We start from the raw sequence: 20,831 nt of genomic DNA on the forward strand, positions 1-20,831 counted from the left end.
AAATTTTTTTTTTTTTTTAACAGATAAATAGGCCTATAACCTTAGTTCAAAAAGTCCACCAAGTTGTAGGTTTGGACATTTTATTTTTCAAACAATATACCCAGTAATGTTTAAATACAGTGCTTAGTGAGTGAAAAATATTAATACGAAATGTAGTCTATAATCCTTCATTTGCAGTCATCATAAATGATGCTGTGATTTTTGGCAACTGAAGCGAGTCTTCAGAAAAGTGCATTAACAACATTAATGCTGCGAACAATCCACAGAGGCCTGCTTCCTCTCAGCAGTCTTCACTCTGTGCTAGAGTAATGCACTCTGGTCTAGAACAATGGGGGTCCATAACCAATCCTTTTTTTTTTTAAACTGGCATTCTGAATGTTTCGAGTCATAAAAATCAGGTGAATTGGAGTCTTTAAATCAGTAACTCCGGGGGAGAGTGCAACTGAGAGTGTGAGACCACTAACAACTCTCTTAGTACAAATAAAAAGAACCATTTAAACACATCAATACACATTGCAGCAAAAGAAAAAAAAGCACTGAGCTGAGATCCCAGCTGATAGCTTCTATCATTCCTTTTCTGAAAGAAACCCTCATATATAGAGCCTATTTTTGAGTTTTTTTGTATATAACAAAATATTTGGTATAATACACTTTAGAAAATAATCTAAATACGGTCTCAGAAAATGGAAATATAAATAGATAACTGTAAAATATAGAAAGCTATCACATAAAATCACTAGATTTTTGGTAAACAAAGCAACATAGAGTGCATCAGTATACAGTATACTACCAAAATAAGTTATTCACAGATCAGTAGGTTATTTACATATACTGTAATGTTACATAAACAGTAACAAAACAACAATACTTCATGTTTTTCATTTCAGTAAAACTCCATTCAGTCTATGTTCATTTTAGCGCTTATCTCCATCAGCTTCATAAAGGGAGTGTAGATCTGTGACGGGCTGGTCCTCGCTCTGGGACTGGTGGTAGAGGACAGTTCCGAGGCTGCTGGAGATTTGGAGTCCCCGTCTTCATGGCTGGTCTGAGCATAACTTGAAGTTTGCGTGGGACTGGTTGCAGTTTCTTGTGTATTTACTGCACTGGAGCGCAGCATTGAGCTGTACTGACCGGGAGTGTATTTAAGAAGGCTATAGTTCAATCTGCTAGGAGATCTTGGGGCCGATGAGATGGGGCTGGGTTGGACAGGGGCGACACACGGCGGCTCTTCAGATCTGTGAACACAGGAAGAGTATGTGTGTAAAGCCGTGGCCTCAAAAGCAGTTTTAAATTTCTTATGGCAAGGTGATCTTGCGCTCATTACCTAATGGGGAGGTCACAGCCAACTCCAATGTCCCTGGTGGCTACTTTAGTCTCAGATGCTCTCTGTATAGACATAAAATACTTCAACTTGTCTCCTAACTCATTATTCTAGGAAAAGAAGCAAAGCAAAGGACAGAGTCAGACCATAGGCATGGGAAATTAAGTAGAGAATTCATTTCACATAAAAAGAGGACACTGGACAAAGACCGATTCAGTTTAGATGTGTGAGAAGAAATCTGAATGACAACTGAAGGGACTCGAAGAGCCCAGCTGACAGAATAGCAATGGATTCGGGAATAGTCGCATTCAGCGTGCTTATTCCAACCAATCTGTTCCTTTTTTAGATTGGTAAAGATGAGGGGCATGCAAAAATCACATCTGGCTGGCGACATGGAAACAGTTGCTCTTACCTCACACTCCACAATGGCAATCCTGTCCAGCAGCTCAGCGATGAACATATCCTTCTGTGCAACTTTTGCTCTCAGAGTTTCAACCTGCAAAATTGTTTGTTTGTTTTATAATTAAAAGGATTAAATTACAATAATGGTGTCATGACTTCTTGAAAGGACATTTTGTGTACATGGTACTCTCTTTATGATCAGAACGAACAGTCTCTGTAAATCCTCACCTCCTCTATCATGGCCTTGACCTTCCTCTGTTGAGAGAACACCATGTCGTTGAGATGCTTTATTCGCTCTTTCAGTTCTGCTGCTTCTGCTTTCAGCTGCTCAGACCTGAGAAAGAACATGTTGCTTAGGAGAGACATAATGTATGCAATTCAGTATTATTGGGAGCTTTTTTATTTTTATTTTTTTTACTGAGGGGACAAAATGAATACTTTTTTGTAATTAATATAAGAATTTGTAAACAAATGTATTTTCACACTGAATCTCCAAATTAATGTAGAAACAACAGAAAGACAGTATTTTAAATATTTATTATATTGAATACTATGAATGAAGGTCAAGTATCACTTATACCACAGCTGATTGTTTATTTACTTATTTTACTTTATTTACTTTATTTTTGAGTAATTATAATATATTACTATTGAGTAATGAGTAATTATAGCCATTCATCAGTATAATTAAGGACCAGGCCTAAACTACAAATCATTAGACCATTTTTTATTTATCATTTATTAACAATTACATAACATTGAAAATATTAGAACTTTTCTTTTAAGTGAACCTTAAACAATATTCACACAAACCCATTATAATAAATGTCACATTTAGCTGTGTCATTTATCCAGTGTGTTTGGTGATGTTTCTGTCTCTGTCAATAAGGTATCAAGGATGTAAGGAACATGAATAGCAGCATAGCTACTTCAGAAAATGAAAAAAATAATAATGCTCCATTAACTGAGTTTCTTTTAATGCATCAAAAAGCAAATATTAATCACAGAAATTCATGCATTATTTTTATATTATATACTTATACTTAGTTATGGTATCTGGTCGTTATAGATTTTAAGCTTTCCACTGAAACCATCCTGAATTAAAGAAACATGACACCACTGGTTTCAGCTGTAAACTGTAGGTATAATGTCTTACTGTTTGGCCACAGCTTTATCTGCATGGTCAGTTTCGTCCAAACCACGTAAGAGTTGTTCACAATCACAAAGCTTTTTTATCAGGTCACCCTTTTCCTGTTATAAAGAGACAAGTGCTGAATAAAGAGTTTCCTTCAGGGTAACATGCAAAGGCTGCGCCAACTGATATTATTTACCTGAGCCATACAGTATAGTAGCCTCTCCACCTCTGTGATTCTTTGATCCCTTTCAGCGATCTTTGCCTCAGCTATCTGAGCGTTCCTCTCTGCCTCCTCAAGCCTCCTCATGTAGTCATCAAGCTGTGCCTGCAGACATACAGGTCAAAACTACAGTCATTTATTTGCCTCTATTCATTAGTCATTATCATCATTCTCTCGGAAATCTTCACTAGTACCACTAGGTGGCACCCTTACTTAGAAAAAAAGCTTTTTCAACATTTTTCTCTCTTCCCTGGTGAACAACTACAGATGTTTCCTGTTATGAGATTGGAATCCTTACACCCTGCTTGTGAAGTATAATACAAATGTAGTCTTTTTACAGTGCGACTTTCAAATGCATTTGTCACATTATCATGCAGTGCAGTTCTTGCTGAACTAGTCGGACAGTAAGGCATTGTGAGTGTCTGTTGGTTTGGTTATATCTGTACCTGCAGAGCCTCTATCTCCTCTCTGTATTTCCTCTGCTGTTCCTGCAGCTGTTCCTCATATTCCTTCTGTAGCTTTGCACTCAGCTCTTTCAATGCTCGAGTCTTGGCCTCCTGAGAAGTCTCCACCTACATACAAAAAGCAATTTAATTGTCACATGTTAATAACCATGCTATTAATGTAAAAAAGTGACATTTTTAACTTCAAACAAATTCACTGAAATCCATTGTTTCCTTTGATTTGATTACAATATGTGTATTAATAATACAAATAAATAAATAAGAAAATGTTTATGTATTTCTGAATCACCTTTTAGCAGTAAAGATTACATAAATAGTTCTGGTGTATGACAAATTATTTTCTACTTTTTAAGTTTTAACTACTAAGTACAAATATTCTGTGTACAGTACACTCTTAAAAATAAAGGTTTCAAAGGAGTAAGGTTTTCACAGTGATGCCACAGATAAACCCAAAGACCCTTTCAGTGAACAGTTTTTAAAAGATACATTTTTTTCTGGGTGTGAAGAACATTTAATAATCTAAAGAACCTTTTTTACTATAAAGAACCTTTTTGTGCAATGGAAAGGTTCCATGGATGCTGAAGGCTCTTCATGGAACCATAGATGCCAAAAAGAACCTTTATTTTTAATAGTGTAGTAGTCTCTTAATTAATATGAGGTTTAAAAACTGTATATACAATAATTAGAAAAAATTATAAGAAAAGGGGGGTTTAGTCCAAAGTACCATGGTATTAGGATGTCTGTAACATGAAAGGTTTGAATGATAATAATAGTGTTGTGTAACAGCTGTTTGTGTGTGTGCACCTGATTTTTGAGAGAGTGGTTTTCAGCCTGTGCTGCTGCTAGTTGTCTTTCCGTTTCCTTGAGTTTCTCCTCTGTCTTCCCCAACGAGCTGCGCAGAGTTCTCGTCTCATCTCTGGTCCCCACACGATTTTGACAGTTTTCCAGCAATGATTTCTAAAACACATTTACATTCAAAAGTTGACTAAAAAATGTCATGAGTTTCTCTGGACAGAACAAGCCTTTGTCAGTTGGCAGTGACCACATTGATCGTGTACCTGTAGATCAATGTTTGCTGATATGAGGGAGTTGTTCATCTGGTCAAAGCTATCCATAGCTGCCCTTCGCGTCCTCACCTCTGACTCAAGGTAACGCTTATGAGAGTTGGCTGCCTGGGACAAACACAGTCAGCGCATTGAGAACTTGTCATACCACTATAAAATGCATTTTTATGAAGCCTGACAGGGTAAGGTTTGGTGGTAGATAATATTCTTGCCGTGTTTTGCTCACCTTTAAATCCTGAGTTAATTTTTGCACTGATTGTTGCATCCCTCCAAACTGGCCATACATGCGCTCTCTGACCTTTTCCAAAGAGTCACGTACCTATGAGAAAAGAAAGATGGTTTTTAGTAATCTGCCTGGATGTACATTCCTGAATAACAAGCTAACTAATTAAGCAATAACTAGTCTTCTAGTTAGCTATAGGTACCAAAAGAAAAGTCTCTGCGTTTACCTCTCTGATGTACCTCATCTCATCCCTCAGGTGACTGACAGACCACTCTCGTGCCATCACTTCCTGTTGGTGGTTGGTGCCTGTGCTCTGCACCACCCCATAAACTCGGGACCCGTGCTGAGCGGACTGTTCCCGACCGATGCCATTGGTCACAGGGTGCTGGGGGAATAGGACCACAGGGCTCAGATTTCAGCTTGTCAATGTGTTTAAAAGGAGAGTGTGAGACTGTTGTGTTTACAGCTGTGAAGACCAATGTCACTGCTGTGTGTCTGAGTGTGTGTACACCTATTGGAACATCATGGCTGATAAATAAGACTGATAGACTACATTTGCGAGTGACATGTTCTGGTATTAGAAGCACTGCTGCTGAGTGTTCACAATGAGAGGTTGGGATACAGACAGTCTCAATAGTCCTCAGCGAGGGTGTCATATTTCTGCATGCCAGTCGGAAAAGAATGAAAAAAAAAGCCTTTCATATCTACAGGTTCACCATGAATATAAGAAAGGGAACTTGAAACTTGGAATGCTGTTGTGTCAACATTATACAGTGAAAGTACATTGAGAAACTATTTATTTCTTGACAACGCCAAAGGGAAAGTAAAGTAAAGTGAAAAAGGTGTCATAATAGCAAACCCCAGGAGCACCTATAGCTAAGAAGATCTCGCTCAAGGGCACAGTGATGAGGATCAATGGCCTTACAATTTATTCTGATTCTGCTGCAGGATTCTGGGACCTTTTTACACTGGGTCACTTATGTCTTTAAGATTTAGTGTCTAAAGGAGTCATATTTCATGTTTTGCATGGTTTAAGAAAGCTCTTTTGTGATATGTTTTATAAGTGAACAAGCATTTTACTGTGCAAAGAAGCCCTGAAGCCATATTGTGCAGATACACTTCAGCCTATGCTTGCTTTGCAAACAATAACGTACTGAACTCAAATATATTTTGGGAAACCGGCACCTGTGTTTTAAACTCCATCACTATCATAGATAAAATTACTCTGATAATGTTACCAGGTTACACAAAAACATTCAAACATATACTAAAAACATATGTAGTCTATTATGTTCCAAAAGTACAGCATTATATAATGGGTCCAGTGGAAAAATACCGTGTCAACTATCATTCAAAATTTTAGGTCAGTAATCTTTTTATGTTTTTTAAAAAGAAGTCTCTTATGCTCACCAAGGCTACATTTATTGATCAGTAAAACAGCAATATTGTGATATATTATTACAATTTTCTTTTTTTCTCTTTTAATTTATTTTAATTTTAATTTATTTATTTTATTATAATAAAATGTATTCCTGAGATTGTAAAGCTGAACATTACACCAGTCTTCAGTGTCACATGATCCTTCAGAAATTATTCTAATATGCTGATTTGGTGCTCAAGAAACATTTCTTGTTATTATAAACGTTAAAGACAGTTATGCTGTTTAATATTTTTGATAAAAAAAAATTCAGGATTCTCTGAAGAATAGAAAGTTCCAAAGAATAGCATTTATTTTAAGGCAGCGGCTATTTGCACTAAGTGTAAATAGTGATGGATGCTATTTACACTAAGTGCAAATAGCTATAGATTCTATTTACACTATGTTAAAATAGCAAGATTTTCTGCTATTTATACTACTTATTGCAAATAATGGCAATTATCTGCACCTCAGTATTGTAGTACATTATAAAACAGTACGCAATAATAACATATTGAGTGTAAATTATAGTTTTAATTCAAATTATTAACTGGATGCCACTTTATTGGGACAATAAAGCCCTCCCTACACCTACCCTAACCCTACCCGATACTCTTATTTTCAATTTTTTCATTTATTTTTTTTACTTCATTTTTACTTAAAATAAATGCCTTTCTGATGCAATATGAGATTTGAAAAGAGAAAAAAAAAGTTCGGCAAACGGCGGACTCGAGTCGATCGCGTCAAAAAGTGTTTTATAATCTACGCCACTGAAACTGATGTTGATTTAATGTCTTTTTTTAGTGTTGACTAACTCAATCACACGTTAGTGGGCGGAGTTAGTGTAAAGACGGGCTATTTGCACTTAGTGTAAATAGACACTCCGTTATTTTAAATAGAAATCATTTGTAACATTAATACATGCCTTTACTGTCACTTTTTTTTATTATTAATTGTATGTGTCCTTGCTGAATAAAAGTATTAATTTCTTCAAAAACAAATTCTTACCAACTAAAAAAAACAATTTTTTGTCAGGTAAATATTAGAAGAATCAGATTATTAATCTTGATATATTCATGGTTAATGGTATTCGGGTTTGTATGTGTTCTCAGAGGCTGTCATACCTTGACTTCTTGTTGAGGTGATTCTCTCCCAGGTGGTCTTTCTCTCTGCATGAGCCCATTTTTCTTTTTCCAGGAACCATTGAGCAGTTTCTCGCCCTGTGATGTAACATATATTATTTTCATAGGTCTTATGAAATTCTTCACACATGTTGATGCTTGGGGTGATACTTGGACAACCAATGTTGTGTTTACAGATTGCTGAGGTGAAGGCATTATCAGAGGTTTTGCCCTTGCCAAATGTCTTTATGCAACAATTAAATCCTACTTCTAAAAAGCTTTCCTGTTTATGAAAAACCATATTCCATCTTTTTCATGTGTGCTATTTTCACATCGTACTGAGATGATGAAGTCCAGCTGTGATCACACTCTCAGGGTGTGGTATTCCCCTTTCTCTTCTCAGGACATAGTTTCTCAGAACTGTAATCTCATTCATGTCATGACCACACCTCCTCAGAACTCCTCTCCAAAACAAAACACAGAGCTTCAGCTTCCTCACTGAGAGAGACTGAATTCTGTCTCAACCTTAAGGGCGAACATGAGAATAACTCTTCATTAAAATAGAGAATTAGATGTTGAGAAAACATGATTAATGTTTCTCTCTGATTCTGACTGAAGGGGAGCAATGTGCGGGAGTGGGTGGAGATAATACAGAACAATGATGCCAGTGTTGTTCATGGCCTTCTGCACTGGACTTCACTGAACTTGACAGACAACCCACAAAAACACAAGCCCCGGAGATTAAATTTGAGGCAGTCAAACAGGGGAGAGCTATTTAAAATGTTGAAAACAGGACCTTTTGCGTAGTGATATGAGTTATGTGTAGAAATGTTTGTGAATCATTTTGGGGAATTAATTTAGCCTAATAAATCTAACAGAGGGATTAACCTTCTGGGGTGGCCATTCTGATATTACAGAGCAGCATTATTGCTTTTAAAAAATGGTTACTTCGTGATGAAATATTAAAGGGATAGCTCACCCAAAAATGACAGCACAAATTAAGATATTTTTGTTGAAACCTGAAAGAATTCTGTCCATAATTTTTTGTAAAGACATTCTATAATTCATAAAGGCATCTTAAAATAAAGACATCTTCATTTGTGTTTCAAAGATGAACAAAAGTATTATGGATCTGAAACGACATGAAGGTGAGTAAAAGAGGACAAAACTTTCAATTTTGGGTAAACATTAAATCTTTAAATTAAATATCGAAAATCATTACTCGAGCAAATTTGCTAAGCACCATCCTTATGCTAGAAGATACAGTTACTGTTGTAAACGACGTGAGAATTGTATTCTCTGCATACAGTGTACTTCCATTAAAAGTGCCTAACCATACAATGACAGACAAAACTAACAAAGTGCAGCTGCATTAAACTTTTATGCTCATTTAGACAATATTTCTGTGCACAATAATAATATACTAATACAGAACTATATATCTGTCATCTTAGCCCAAGTAATAAAAGCATGTGTTTTCCCCGTTTCATATTCTGCCTTGCTCACGTAATCTTACTGATTGAACTGAACACTATTCAATGAGCTCTATTGTTGTTGTATAAAGATGTGCTCGAGGGTGCAAACTCAAGTTAGCATCTGTGTTTTACAGAACAGTATATCTGTTTGCATGCAGTGGGTGGGGTTGGCACAGCTACCCACTCCAGCTTTGCTGAGACCAGTTACATTGTCATTCTGTGCCGTTTAACACAGATGCTTTTATGAGAAAAACTGGCCCTGGGTCAGTGTGAATTTCAGGTCTTCCTGAAATCCATCAAGTGTAACTCGGGCAATTCAGACCACAGGTAGACTAGTATCCCATGGAGGATAGGATTACACACACACACCCATCTTAATTTTGCAGTGGTTTCTTGTCTTGGTTCTTTGTTATGGCAGTAATAGAATATCTCAGTTAAATGAAATGCTCTCTAGATTTCACACTTAACTATCCTAACTGTACTTTTCCCTCTTCTCATTTTGTCTTCCTTTGACCTGGTTTCAACTTTTGTACAGTTACAGTATATCACTAATTATGATGCAAAGGACTGCATATGAAAAGCCTCTATATTCAAAATCAATGCAAAAACCCTGACATCACCCAGATACTAGATATCCATACCTGGAAGGTTTTTCTATGCATAGCCAACTAATTAATATTAACATAAAGGCTAAAAAGTTATATTCTCAAATGTTGACAATGAAAGCTCCATGGAAGCTCATCTCTGTTGCCAAAGGTGCAGTCACATTAGCAAATTTTCAGTAAAATTTCACAAGGAGAAAAAGTCCATAGTCCATTGTCAATAATGAAGCAATGTATGAGGTACCACTCACTTTCAAACCAAGCAGCTTTCTGTTGGGCAGTGTGGCAAATTTGTGTGACCAGCTTGAACCCACTGCAAAATCTGTGTGGGGAAATCTTTGCCCTCACTTGAAATTCCCAATCGCCAAATTCCAGATCGAACTGGAATTTGGCGGCTTATCAAGCAGGCCTGGGTTTTGTGTATTGACGCTTCACACAGCAAAATGCCTATAGCCCTTCCCATGAGACAGACACTGATAAGGCCATCAACAGTTTTATGTTGGCAGAGCTCCTGGATTTCTACTGCTCGTTAGTATCTGGCTTATGAAAGTGCCCAATGTTCCCAAAGCAACTCCTATCAGAGACCAAACATGGCGGATATCAGTTGAACTTCAAGGACTAAAGAGCTGCAGGGTGCAAGTTCCAGGCCAAGGTACAGATCAAAACTCTCATGTACATGCAGACACACCTCTCTTGACTTCTTTCCCAGCACACCACTGTCTGTAGAAGGCTAACAGCAACTATTGTCAAATATACAAATTAATTTGTCACACAGACTAAGCTGTATATGCAAACAAGCTTAAAATTAACTTTACCTCCCTTGGTAAATAGGTGACTCAAATTCATGAGTTTTGTTTCATGTGACTGAACTTTGGGGGCCACTCGAGGATATATATCTGCATGAAGCCTAACTTGTTTCTACACATATTGGCTTAGTAAGTAAAGTGGCATCATTAAACTATGAAATCTTTGCATATAGCTCCAAGAATGCATGCTTATCTGCATGTTTTTTATCAGTAAAGGTGCGTGGCATGTTACGGGCTGGCAGTATGGATCTATGACGCACAAACCAAGTGACAGAGCAAAGGGAAGGACACGGACTCTGATTTATCTCTCTGAATCACTGACCCAACATTCACAGACAAAACAAGTTGAAAATTTCCCCTTTCTGAAATTCCATCTTTCACATCTGTATAAATTAGGCCTAAAGGTAAACGCTTTAATTAAAGCCTATAATTATTTTTTGTTTTAATTTTTTTTGTCAATCGCCTTGTCATATATACAATATAAATAAATATAAAATATAAATATCCAGGGGCAGACTTAGTGATTTGGAGGCCCAAAGCAAATTCCAGGTATGGGGCCCCAACACAGTAACTAGGCCCTATGTGCTCTTTTACGCCTAACCCTTCTTTTGCTCGCTCGCTCACTCTCATAGTTTATAGTTTATTGATTGCTTTACAACCAGTAATTAGTCAACCTGATGCTGTTTTTATTTTTTTCGGATCACAAAAGAAGACATTATCAAAAAATATATATAATAATAATAAATGCTTGCACTTGTCCATTTAATAAATTGCAAAATTTTTCAGTCTTTTTACAAACATAAAATATTCCCACGCAACTCATTCCATATTCCAAGTGTTCTGAAGGCATACAGTAAGGTTTGCCGAGAAACAAATCGAAAATGTAATCTATTATTAAATGAAAATCTCCAGTCATTATTTACATCATATCTACACTTTGTTATAATGAGAGGATTCCCGAGCTCGCAGAACTCAGCACTTGACAAAAACTCGGCATTTTGTGCGGTGAGTGGATTCTAAGTTGAACACTTCTGGTCATTGCTTTCAAGAAATCAACAGATATGTCTATGATTGGCTACATTTGCTCAATACTGCAAATATGTTTCACCAATATCAGATGTGGTCCCCTGATTCCCTGGGTAATATCCACACTATCACACAAAAGTTTGCAGCTAGTAAGATTTTTTAATGTTCTTGACGGTTATGCTCACCAAGGCTGCATTTATTTAATCCAAAACACAGTAAAAATGGTAAACTTGTAAAATATTTAAAAAAAAAATCGGAAATGCAAAACATTTTTTAAAATAATAAGCTCAATTTATTTAAATGAAATTGAAAATGTCATATAGATTCAAGAAAATGTTTTAGTTAATAACCTCGGATCGAGAGCATCTCTAGCTGATGTGTCATAACCTAAAGAAATCAGTAATTTATGTTATCTTGTTAAGCTTATCCTGTTATCAGGCCATCGTGTCATTTGTGGTGCTAGTCAAACAGATTGGGGACTGTGTGAAGTCACTGAAAAGAGGAAGTTTGTTTATTATGACGCCAATCTGTCAGACTGCAAGAAGTTTTTTGAAAGATGCTAAAATGATACTTACAGAGTTGACGGATTCATTCTGGAATTTTGGACTGTCCTCAGGCCGGAGCGTCAATCTGAGACGCCTGATTCTCCGCTGATAGACATCACACATACACACAGCGAAACAAGCAAACAACGATTAGCCACAATCAAAAAGGTTTAATTAGCCAGACAATTTGATAATTGTTATCTCAAGATAAAATGGAAGCAATTTCACTGAAACCAAAACAAAAACTTTAAGTTCTGTCAAAGATAATGCTTATCTATTATGAGAAATGTCACGCATGAAAAGAAAAAAACAAGCTGTTCTAAGTGATTTTTATCACTGAGTCAGATAGAATAACAAAACTGTATTAAAATATGACTGCCCATAAAGGCTTCAGCGATTAATCATTTCAGATGTGGCCATCTATTCGATTCAAATCAATAACTACTAGTCAAAAACGTGGTTCTCAGCGGTTTGATGCCCTCTCCGCCAGTTAGCGCCATCTGAGAGGGTGTCAGTTGATTAGCTGTAAGAATGTCTCTGAATGGCAGCTGACCGCAGCAACAGCAGCTGAGCGCCAGGCCCTGATAAAATAAACATGACAGGGCCCTGCCTCCCAGGACGGTGGCTCTTATTACAGGCCCCTCTCTGAAGAACACAACACTGCCTCACACACGTCAACAGCGCTCGATTAGCCTGGATATGGACGAGCCATTAGGGCACAGTCCAATGCGTAAGTCACAGCCGAGAGACACAGAGGACAGAAAGCAAACCAAACACAGGCAAACAAACGCCTCTCTGACAATCCACTTATAGTCAGGAAAACAAAGTTCAAAAGAGCAAGAAAACATGAGTGAGTGTTTCCTACCTCATTTAGGTCTGGTATCTCAGTGGTGACTGTGGTGGTGCTGATGGCACCAGCCATGCCATTTTGCAGCATGTCTCCTTTTCACTGTCAACGCCACACATCCACACAAACACTATCAACGTCTACGCCCACCACTGCAGGCTACACACCAAAGGAGCAGATACGTGGTATGTGTGTGTGTGTGTGTGTGTGTGTGTGTGTGTGTGTGTGTGTAAAAGAGGGGAAGAATGAAAAAAGTTCCCTTCAACAGCTCTGCCAGAATTCCTTCCCCCGGATGAGACAGAAAGAGAGGGAAAAAAAGAGGCTCAGTATTCCAATGTGCAGAGGTCAGTAGAAACACAGCCCTCCAGTGTGCAGACAACTCCAGAGTGACAGCGTCCCATATAGACTCCTCCTGACTGAGAGAGTGAGAGTGAGAGAGAGAGAGAGAGAGAGAGAGAGAGAGCTGTCAGTCTTTCAGTATCTGTGCTGGCTACGTAAGCTTTGTTTCCCATCAGACCCGTCGAGCAACATTTCACCTGTGTGTGTTCTCCAGCTCCCACCTACTTGTAGCCAGCTGCTTTTGTGGGGTGGGGTTGATAGTGCTGGGGTGGAGCCCTCTCCATTTCTACACGGGAAGGTGTCACACCTTAGGCGGGTTACGCCACTTTTGACTGTAGTGTGGCTTGAGTTATTATGCTTACAATAGTGATGGATTTCAATTTAATTTAATTTCGTAATTGGATCATATCAGTGACTAACAATGAGAAGCAGGAACAAAAAGAAAAAAGTATGGTATAATTGACATTATTTGTTGTTATTGTGATTCATGGAGTCATAACTAAGAACTTTTTACCCAAAAACAAAAATTGTGTAATTTATTCATACACACGTCATCCCAAACCTGTTTGACTTTTGTTCTCCTGTAGTTGTTTTTGGGAAATGTCTCAAAATAAATGTTTTTCTCCAAACAGTCATTAATGTGTTTGGTTTCCAATATTCTTCAAAATATTCTCTTTTGATTTCTGCAGAAGAAAGTCAAACAAGTATGGAACAACACGAAAGTCAGTAAATGATGACAGTCTAGTAGGTACTACATATGTGACCATTAAAAACTATGTTCTACATCATTTGAATATGGGTAGTATGGATGAAATCCTGACTTACTATCTGCCATGTTGTCACGGTCACATGACCTATCAGCATCAGTTGTGTCATTTCACTGCACCTCCTCTCCCGTGGCCTCATGGGATAATAAAGTTTTAATCCGATGCGCACTTCAGAATCTCACTAAAAATAGTAGTTCATGTGGGTACTTGAATTTGGACATAGTACTCATCTCACATACTGTTTTTCTCTTACTATAGGGAAGCATGCATATTCAGACCCTTTAATAATTGTAAGTATAATAAATTACCATTTTAAAAACCATTACCATTTTGGTGTTGTACAAAAAACAGTTGTCGCAGTCAGACAAACTGCACTGCAGATGCCTTGAGCTTGCTTGAAGAAATCTTTAATCTGCGTGATTTTGTTTGCTTAACATATTTCAAAGTGCGCAAGTTGTAGGTCAATCATTAATCTAGGGAACAGATAGTCTACTACATGACTCAGTGTAATTATTAACCCTCCATATTTGTGAGATTCACCCCTTGGAAAACACATACAGGCTGTAAACCGCACTTCTTATTGCTTTTTCCCTCATCACAATAGACCTTTGATTAGGCAATTTAATCATCATAACAGGGATAAATGGGCCATTTCAGTGATTATCAATTTTTGATATTGATAATCACTGAATTCTTGACTATCTACAAATCCATGAACATGATGAACAGCTAAAGCGGCATGTGAAATGTCAAAGGGATTATGTTTCCAGCCTTTCAAGATGGAAAACAGGATCCCATTTGGAGTGGTCCTACTGGAGAAGCTCTGCTAGTCCCATTCAATCCAATATAGTGATCAATATGAGGCCACAAAGAGGTACTTAAATAACAACTGTTCAGCATTGTGTTCATCACTTTAGTGAACAGTGCCTACATTTTCTTTTTTTTTGTCTTTTTTTTTTTTTTGTCTATTAAACGCACATTTATCATTTGGTCTATTAAATGCACACATAGGTTATCTTCTAGGAAGTTTAGTTATACATATACAACTATATATGTGTCCCTGGAGCACAAAACCAGACATATGTAGCACAGTTATATTTGTAGCAATAGCCAAAAATACACTACATGGGTCAAAATTATTGTTTTTTTTAATGTCAAAAATCATTAAGATATTACCCTGCTAAAAAAAACAATAGAAGCCCAATAGAAACCATCACATAAATTCCATTGGTTTCCATTAAAATACCATTACAAACCATTAGCTTTTTCCAGTAAAACCATTACAAAATTCCTTTTTGTAGTGTGTTTTGGGCATTTTTCCAATAGGATTTAACATCCCACCAATAGAATCCATCACATACCAGTAGACACTATTATAGTTTCCATTAAAACCAATACAATTCCTATTATAACCATTAAAACCAGATGTTTCTTAGAAAAGGTGAGTCGACTCGTGTGACTAACAAGTAGGAGGATCGATTCTCCTGTTCTCACGCAAACCTTTTCTAAGTGGGCTAACTTACAGACTTGTCTTTCTATTATATTTTATTTCACAGCTTGCATCCCTGAAATTGTTGGTTCGCTTATGAAGGTGTTTTTGGAGTGATTTTTAAAACAGTTTAATCATATTCACTTACATGAGATGACTCCAGTCACATCAGGAGACAAATAAACGCTGAATTATTTTACAGAGAGATGGGCTGCTCAAGTGCGTCGTGGGGGGCCTCCGTATTGAGATGACATGACTAGAATAATACTCATCTTTAACTAAAAATAATACATTTTGACAGCCAGCTTGCGTGTGAACGTCCCCCTATGCTATCAGAGTAACTCTATTAATCTAGTAGTAACTGTGTATCAGAATCGACTCCACTATAAAACATGATTCTTTTTTGCTAGTGACTCGTTCTAATATAGGACGTTGTGATTGGCAAAAATTGTGAATTGGCGTTCCAATAACCAATCACATACTGATAGCAATCCTATGGGTGGGACACTCTGGTGTTTTGCCCTCAAGTAAAATGTCAGTGGCAGTGCGTGTTGGAGGATTGTTGCCTAGCCTAGTTATGTAGTCTTTGTATTGGACTATGAATTTGTATTGGACCAGCCTGTTTCTTTTGACAAATTCCAATAGTCTATCGTTAATGCTATAATTATCCAAATCAGCACATTAACAATTTGTAATATGGTCTTCAATATTTTCCAATGAGCCTTTATGGACCTCCAATATTTATGTTTTATGCTAATAGTGCAATTGTTATGGATGTAATTTGGCAGAAAAACTGTATTTACACCATGCAGCCTACAGGCTTGTAAACAGTGCTCAGGTAGCCTATTAAAGCACACAGTACCTGCATAAAATTGAATGGCTTTATACAGTAACTACAGAAATTATTCAGGGGAGCTATTGGCTGTTTTAGAGGACAAACACACATTACAACATTTTCCTGGCTGTGAGGTTTTCCTCATTAATGCTAAAACAGGATGTAGCAGATGAATTCCCCCCTAGTCTGACCTGAAGATATATCTACAGTTGCTTTGTCTTCCTAACCATGTGACATATTATTCAAGTTCACATACACCATTTCCCACAACACAGCATTACTGGTAAACATTGTTACATCCATTAAGTTCACCTTACCTGCAATTTATGCATGATTTAACAAGGAAAAGAAAAGGTGAGTTAGAAGCCTACATGTACCCATTGTGTTATTTACGTATTGCCACCTTGCTTACCTGGTCTTACTAGATAGGGTGAGGTGCAGATCAGACACATTTCTGAGATGAGGAGTGACAACAGGAAAAGGAAGAAAAACAGAGAGGGGAAGAAACAGAATGCAAATGTTTGTTTGGAGAAGTTATATATCAGGAAATTAAGTGGACCTAAAATGAAGACAGTTACTTTCACCAGACCATTTTAGTAAATAAAAGACATGCCATTTTGAACATGGTATCTGCTAAAGGTAGAAAAGTAGTAACAATAAAATACTATACGTTTTATGGCATAATTTGACCATAGGAAGAGGACGTAGTCTGAGTATTACCGAAGGAGCGATTCTGTTATATTGTGTTCAGGTTGATTCCACCATTTAGGTTAGATGTGGTCTAGTTTTGTATATATAACATAAAATATCATAGAAGAACCTATTTAAATTTACAGGCCCACAATTTTTCCAGTGCAAATGGCACATCCTGCCTGAAACAATGGCATAGTGCATTGCCTTTTTGTAGTGTTCTCAGCCTTTTAACATGGTCTTTGACAACAGCACATGGCTGGCTGAGCTGTATTATGTTATGCAATGTGTCCCATATTTTCATATTCAAACCCTACATACATTAAAAAAGTAAATTAAAAACAACCAATCTCGGAAGGCACTTGAAAGACGTGCATAATGGCCTACTGGTGTTGTAACAAACAACACGTATTGTTTAGCCAGCAATACTGATGTCTTGAAATAATTTTCTTGTTGTTATTCATCATAACCAATGCAGCAGGTTCACCTGCGGCTGACAGGTGAGTAATTACAGCTGAATGACTGTCTAACAACATCTTACTCTGTGATGATGTCCACACAGGAGACAAAGAAAGAGCACTGAGAACTGGTTATTTGACATTTATAAGTAAAGTAAAGGAACACGTTGTCTGTGAGCGTAGTAGAGGTAAACACCCACTTGTGTGTTCTGTCAGAGCAGATGTTTTTTGAGTCTGCCTACACAGTAAGTTTGACTCAAGTAAGATTTTTTTGAAAAAACAAAACAATTATTCAACAAGGATGCACTGCATTCATCAAAAGTGACAGTAAAGACATTTTTGTAAAGTTACAAAAGATTTCTATTTCAAATAAATGCTGTTCTTTTGAACTTTCTATATAAAACAGATCACAGTTTCCACAAAAATATTGAGCAGTACAGTTTTCAACAATGAAAATAATGGGAAACGTTTCTCAAACACAAAGGATCAAGTGACACTGAAGACACAAGAATAAATAACATTTTTAAAAATGTAACAATATTTCATATTGTTATGAAATGAAGTATATGATTTTTAACTGTATTTTTGATCAAATAAATACAGTCTTGGTGAACATAAGAGACTTATTTAGAAAAAATGTAAAAAATCTTACCGACCCCAAACTTTAATTGGTATTTTACTACACTGAACAGTTTAATAAACTGAGAATCAGTAGTTTTCCTCTAAATTAACTTTATTATTGGGCTTAATTAACCAGCAGTACACCAAGAGTATCTTAAGGGCACTTAAGAGGATAACACAAAAGTTAATGATAACTAAATGATAACGACATTAGATAAAGGCATGATAAAATGCAATCAAACAAATAAGTCTCCCAGAGGAAGGCTCACAGAGAAAACAAGATCTTTTACAGAATCGCAGATATACCAAAATCTGTTGGTATGCAAATACAAAAAAGGAAAAAATTATTCAAGAAGAATAAGCTAAAGAATAAAGTTAAAAATATGGTGAAAGAAAAGACCTGAGAGTGAGAGGAAAATGGAAAACCAAAGACAGAAAGAAAGAAAGGGCAAGAGAAAGTCCTGTTATCCTGTGCTCTGTTTACTCTCTCTTTGTGAATCTCAAGACACAATAAAGACGAGGACGTCCCCCAGAATGAGCAAACAGTGGTGTGAATAGATGAGTCTGAAATACAAAACGAGCTGTGGCAGCCAAACAACTTCCTGTTCTCATTCAGATCAGTGATGGACCGGCCCATAATAGAGCCTGTCTGCCAGGGGCCACTGCACACTATTAGGATTCATTAGTCTGTTTATCATAAATTTTGACTCACGCTAGAGATAGGACATGCCCCTGATAACTGTTCAATCAAGCATAACTAATCCTGTGTATCTCTAGTCTATTTATTAGAGATGTTTGCTAAGGCAAGTATACTATTGCAATTGCACATTCTTAGGATACAGATCTGAACGATGCCCTAATGCAGTGCTTCTCAAAAAGGAGGCCACAGGATGACCTAAAATTATATATAAAATTAAAACATACTAAAGATGCAAAAACAAAAACAAGTTTTAAGCTAATATTTTCCACCTCAATAGAGCTAAAAACACAGAGTTTTCTGAAAAAGCACAAATCACATTTGTAGTATTATTTTAAAAGGCATACAATCTGTGACTAATGATCATAAAAGTTATGCAAGTTTGTATGGTTGACTGACTACCAGATAGTGTCATTATAATGTGTTTATGTATTTGAGTCAGTTCCTCAATTATACTGTGATTAATGGCCATTAGCTGAGGTCATATTCTGATCAGTGGGGTTGAGAACTTTTATTAAATTCAAAAAACTGAAAAGAACATGAGGTGTTACATAGTCACGTTATTTACATCATTAGCTGCATCATTTTGAAACATGTTTTCAGAATGTTTAGTTTGTTCCAAAAGGTTAACTCATTTAATCCAAAATTTTCCCCAAACATGAAAATATCCAAATGATGTGTCATTAGTAACCCTTTGAATTAATCAATTATTATTTTTTTGAAATTTTGGGGGAAAATTGTATGAAAAATTGTGACCTGTGGAATAATGTGTGTACTGAATTAACATATTTCTGCAGTCATAAAAATTGTTATATATCTTAGCCAAGTTATTTTAAACTGTTTGATCACAATCTAGGGTTACTATTATGCATTAAAAAAAAACTTTTACAACATTGATAGGAACACTGAGATAAAAGACATCAACGTTCAACGTTTTTCAAAATTGTTACTTTTTTGTAAAATATATCATCAAATTTTTATATTAGTTCTACTGGTATTACAACATGAATATTGTAACTTATTTGTAACATTTGAACTTTTAATTCAGTGCAATATTTGGTTTCACTTTATTTTGATGGTCCCTTTAACACATTCTATTGACTATAAGTAATGTTGCACCTACATTTCTACTAACTCTCATTAGAGTGTTAGTAGTGTATTAGTTGACTGGTAGGGTTAGGGTTAGATTAAGTTGACACGTTCTTGCAAAGTTACTTATAGTCAGTGGAATATCTGTTGGGAGGCCAACACAATAAGGAGTTAGTAGATATAAAGCAAACAGTTTACTAATACTCTTATGAGAGTTTGTTGACAAGTAGTTGCAACATTACTTAGTGTCAACAGAATGTTCAAAAGGGACCATCAAAATAAAGTGTTACCCAATATTTTGTCGTTGCAACATTTTAGTGTAATTTTCACTAGCAACTGCAATTGGATTTATATTGTATACCTAAGTTCACTGTTATCCCACCGGTCACTATTGTGACCATCAAGATGTTTACACATTCTATGACCACACTTGACAAAACTGAATATATATATTCATACTAACATACTTTACTAGCCTTTTGTTTTAGAACTTTGATGCAGTCATGCCCTGCGTCCCAATGTGCATACTATCCACCCTATCTGCCTTAAATAGTATTGAAAATTACTACTATCACATAGAATTTAGGATGGATAGTATGCACATTGGGATGCAGGCATAATCTTTTCAAGGTGCAAACAGGAAATAAACTGCTCTGGCCATGTGACAATTTGCACTAATCATGTGACACTGCACATATTTAATTGAGACCCTTTATTTTTTTCCATATTTGCAGGAAGTGCACTAAAACATCAGTCAGTAAGGTTTTTAGAGCTTTATAAATGAAAACCTTTTTTACGGTCACTTTTATGACCGGCGGGATTAAAAGGGTTAATGTATAATTTTAAGACATTGTGAATTTATGTACTGCGTTGACAGTTTACTTGTTCAACCCTGCAGTATTTCTTACCGACCAGAAGGGGGAGGCAGAGAGCTGTTAATCGGCACACCTCAATGTTCTGGACTAAAATAAGAATATTTTGCCATAGCCTATGAAATAAACTGTTAAATAATCACCAAAGCACTGTGTGTGTGTGTGTGTGTGTGTGTGTGTACCAAATGTACCCACAAGGATAGTAAATCTTGAAATTTTTTGAAATAGTGGGGACCGGCCTGCAGTCACAATGCAAAGTGTAACAATGCAAACAGGTTTTCTGTAAGGGGTAGGTTTAAGGTTAGG

General features: G+C 36.6%; 1 protein-coding gene across 2 annotated transcripts; it reads right to left on the bottom strand.

Annotated features, from left to right (window-relative positions):
- Positions 1 to 33: 33 nt before the first annotated feature.
- On the bottom strand, positions 34 to 13,065 carry myzap (myocardial zonula adherens protein). Of its 2 annotated transcripts, none has more exons than XM_058783392.1 (14): positions 12,687 to 13,065; positions 11,852 to 11,926; positions 7,371 to 7,466; positions 5,056 to 5,214; positions 4,833 to 4,925; positions 4,601 to 4,714; positions 4,347 to 4,499; positions 3,525 to 3,650; positions 3,055 to 3,183; positions 2,880 to 2,974; positions 1,952 to 2,057; positions 1,734 to 1,817; positions 1,325 to 1,386; positions 34 to 1,235 (listed from the first exon to the last, which is right to left on the bottom strand). In XM_058783392.1, the coding sequence occupies exons 1-14, from the start codon at positions 12,756 to 12,758 to the stop codon at positions 899 to 901; spliced, it is 1,701 nt and encodes a 566-aa protein (XP_058639375.1). In that variant the 5' UTR covers positions 12,759 to 13,065; the 3' UTR covers positions 34 to 898. The 2 variants fall into 2 exon arrangements, with proteins under 2 accessions (XP_058639375.1, XP_058639374.1); XM_058783391.1 differs by having other exon boundaries at positions 35 to 1,235; positions 1,325 to 1,431.
- Positions 13,066 to 20,831: the final 7,766 nt, after the last annotated feature.

The sequence above is a fragment of the Onychostoma macrolepis genome, chromosome 07, assembly GCF_012432095.1.
Source record: "Onychostoma macrolepis isolate SWU-2019 chromosome 07, ASM1243209v1, whole genome shotgun sequence".
Taxonomy (NCBI): Eukaryota; Metazoa; Chordata; class Actinopteri; order Cypriniformes; family Cyprinidae; genus Onychostoma; species Onychostoma macrolepis.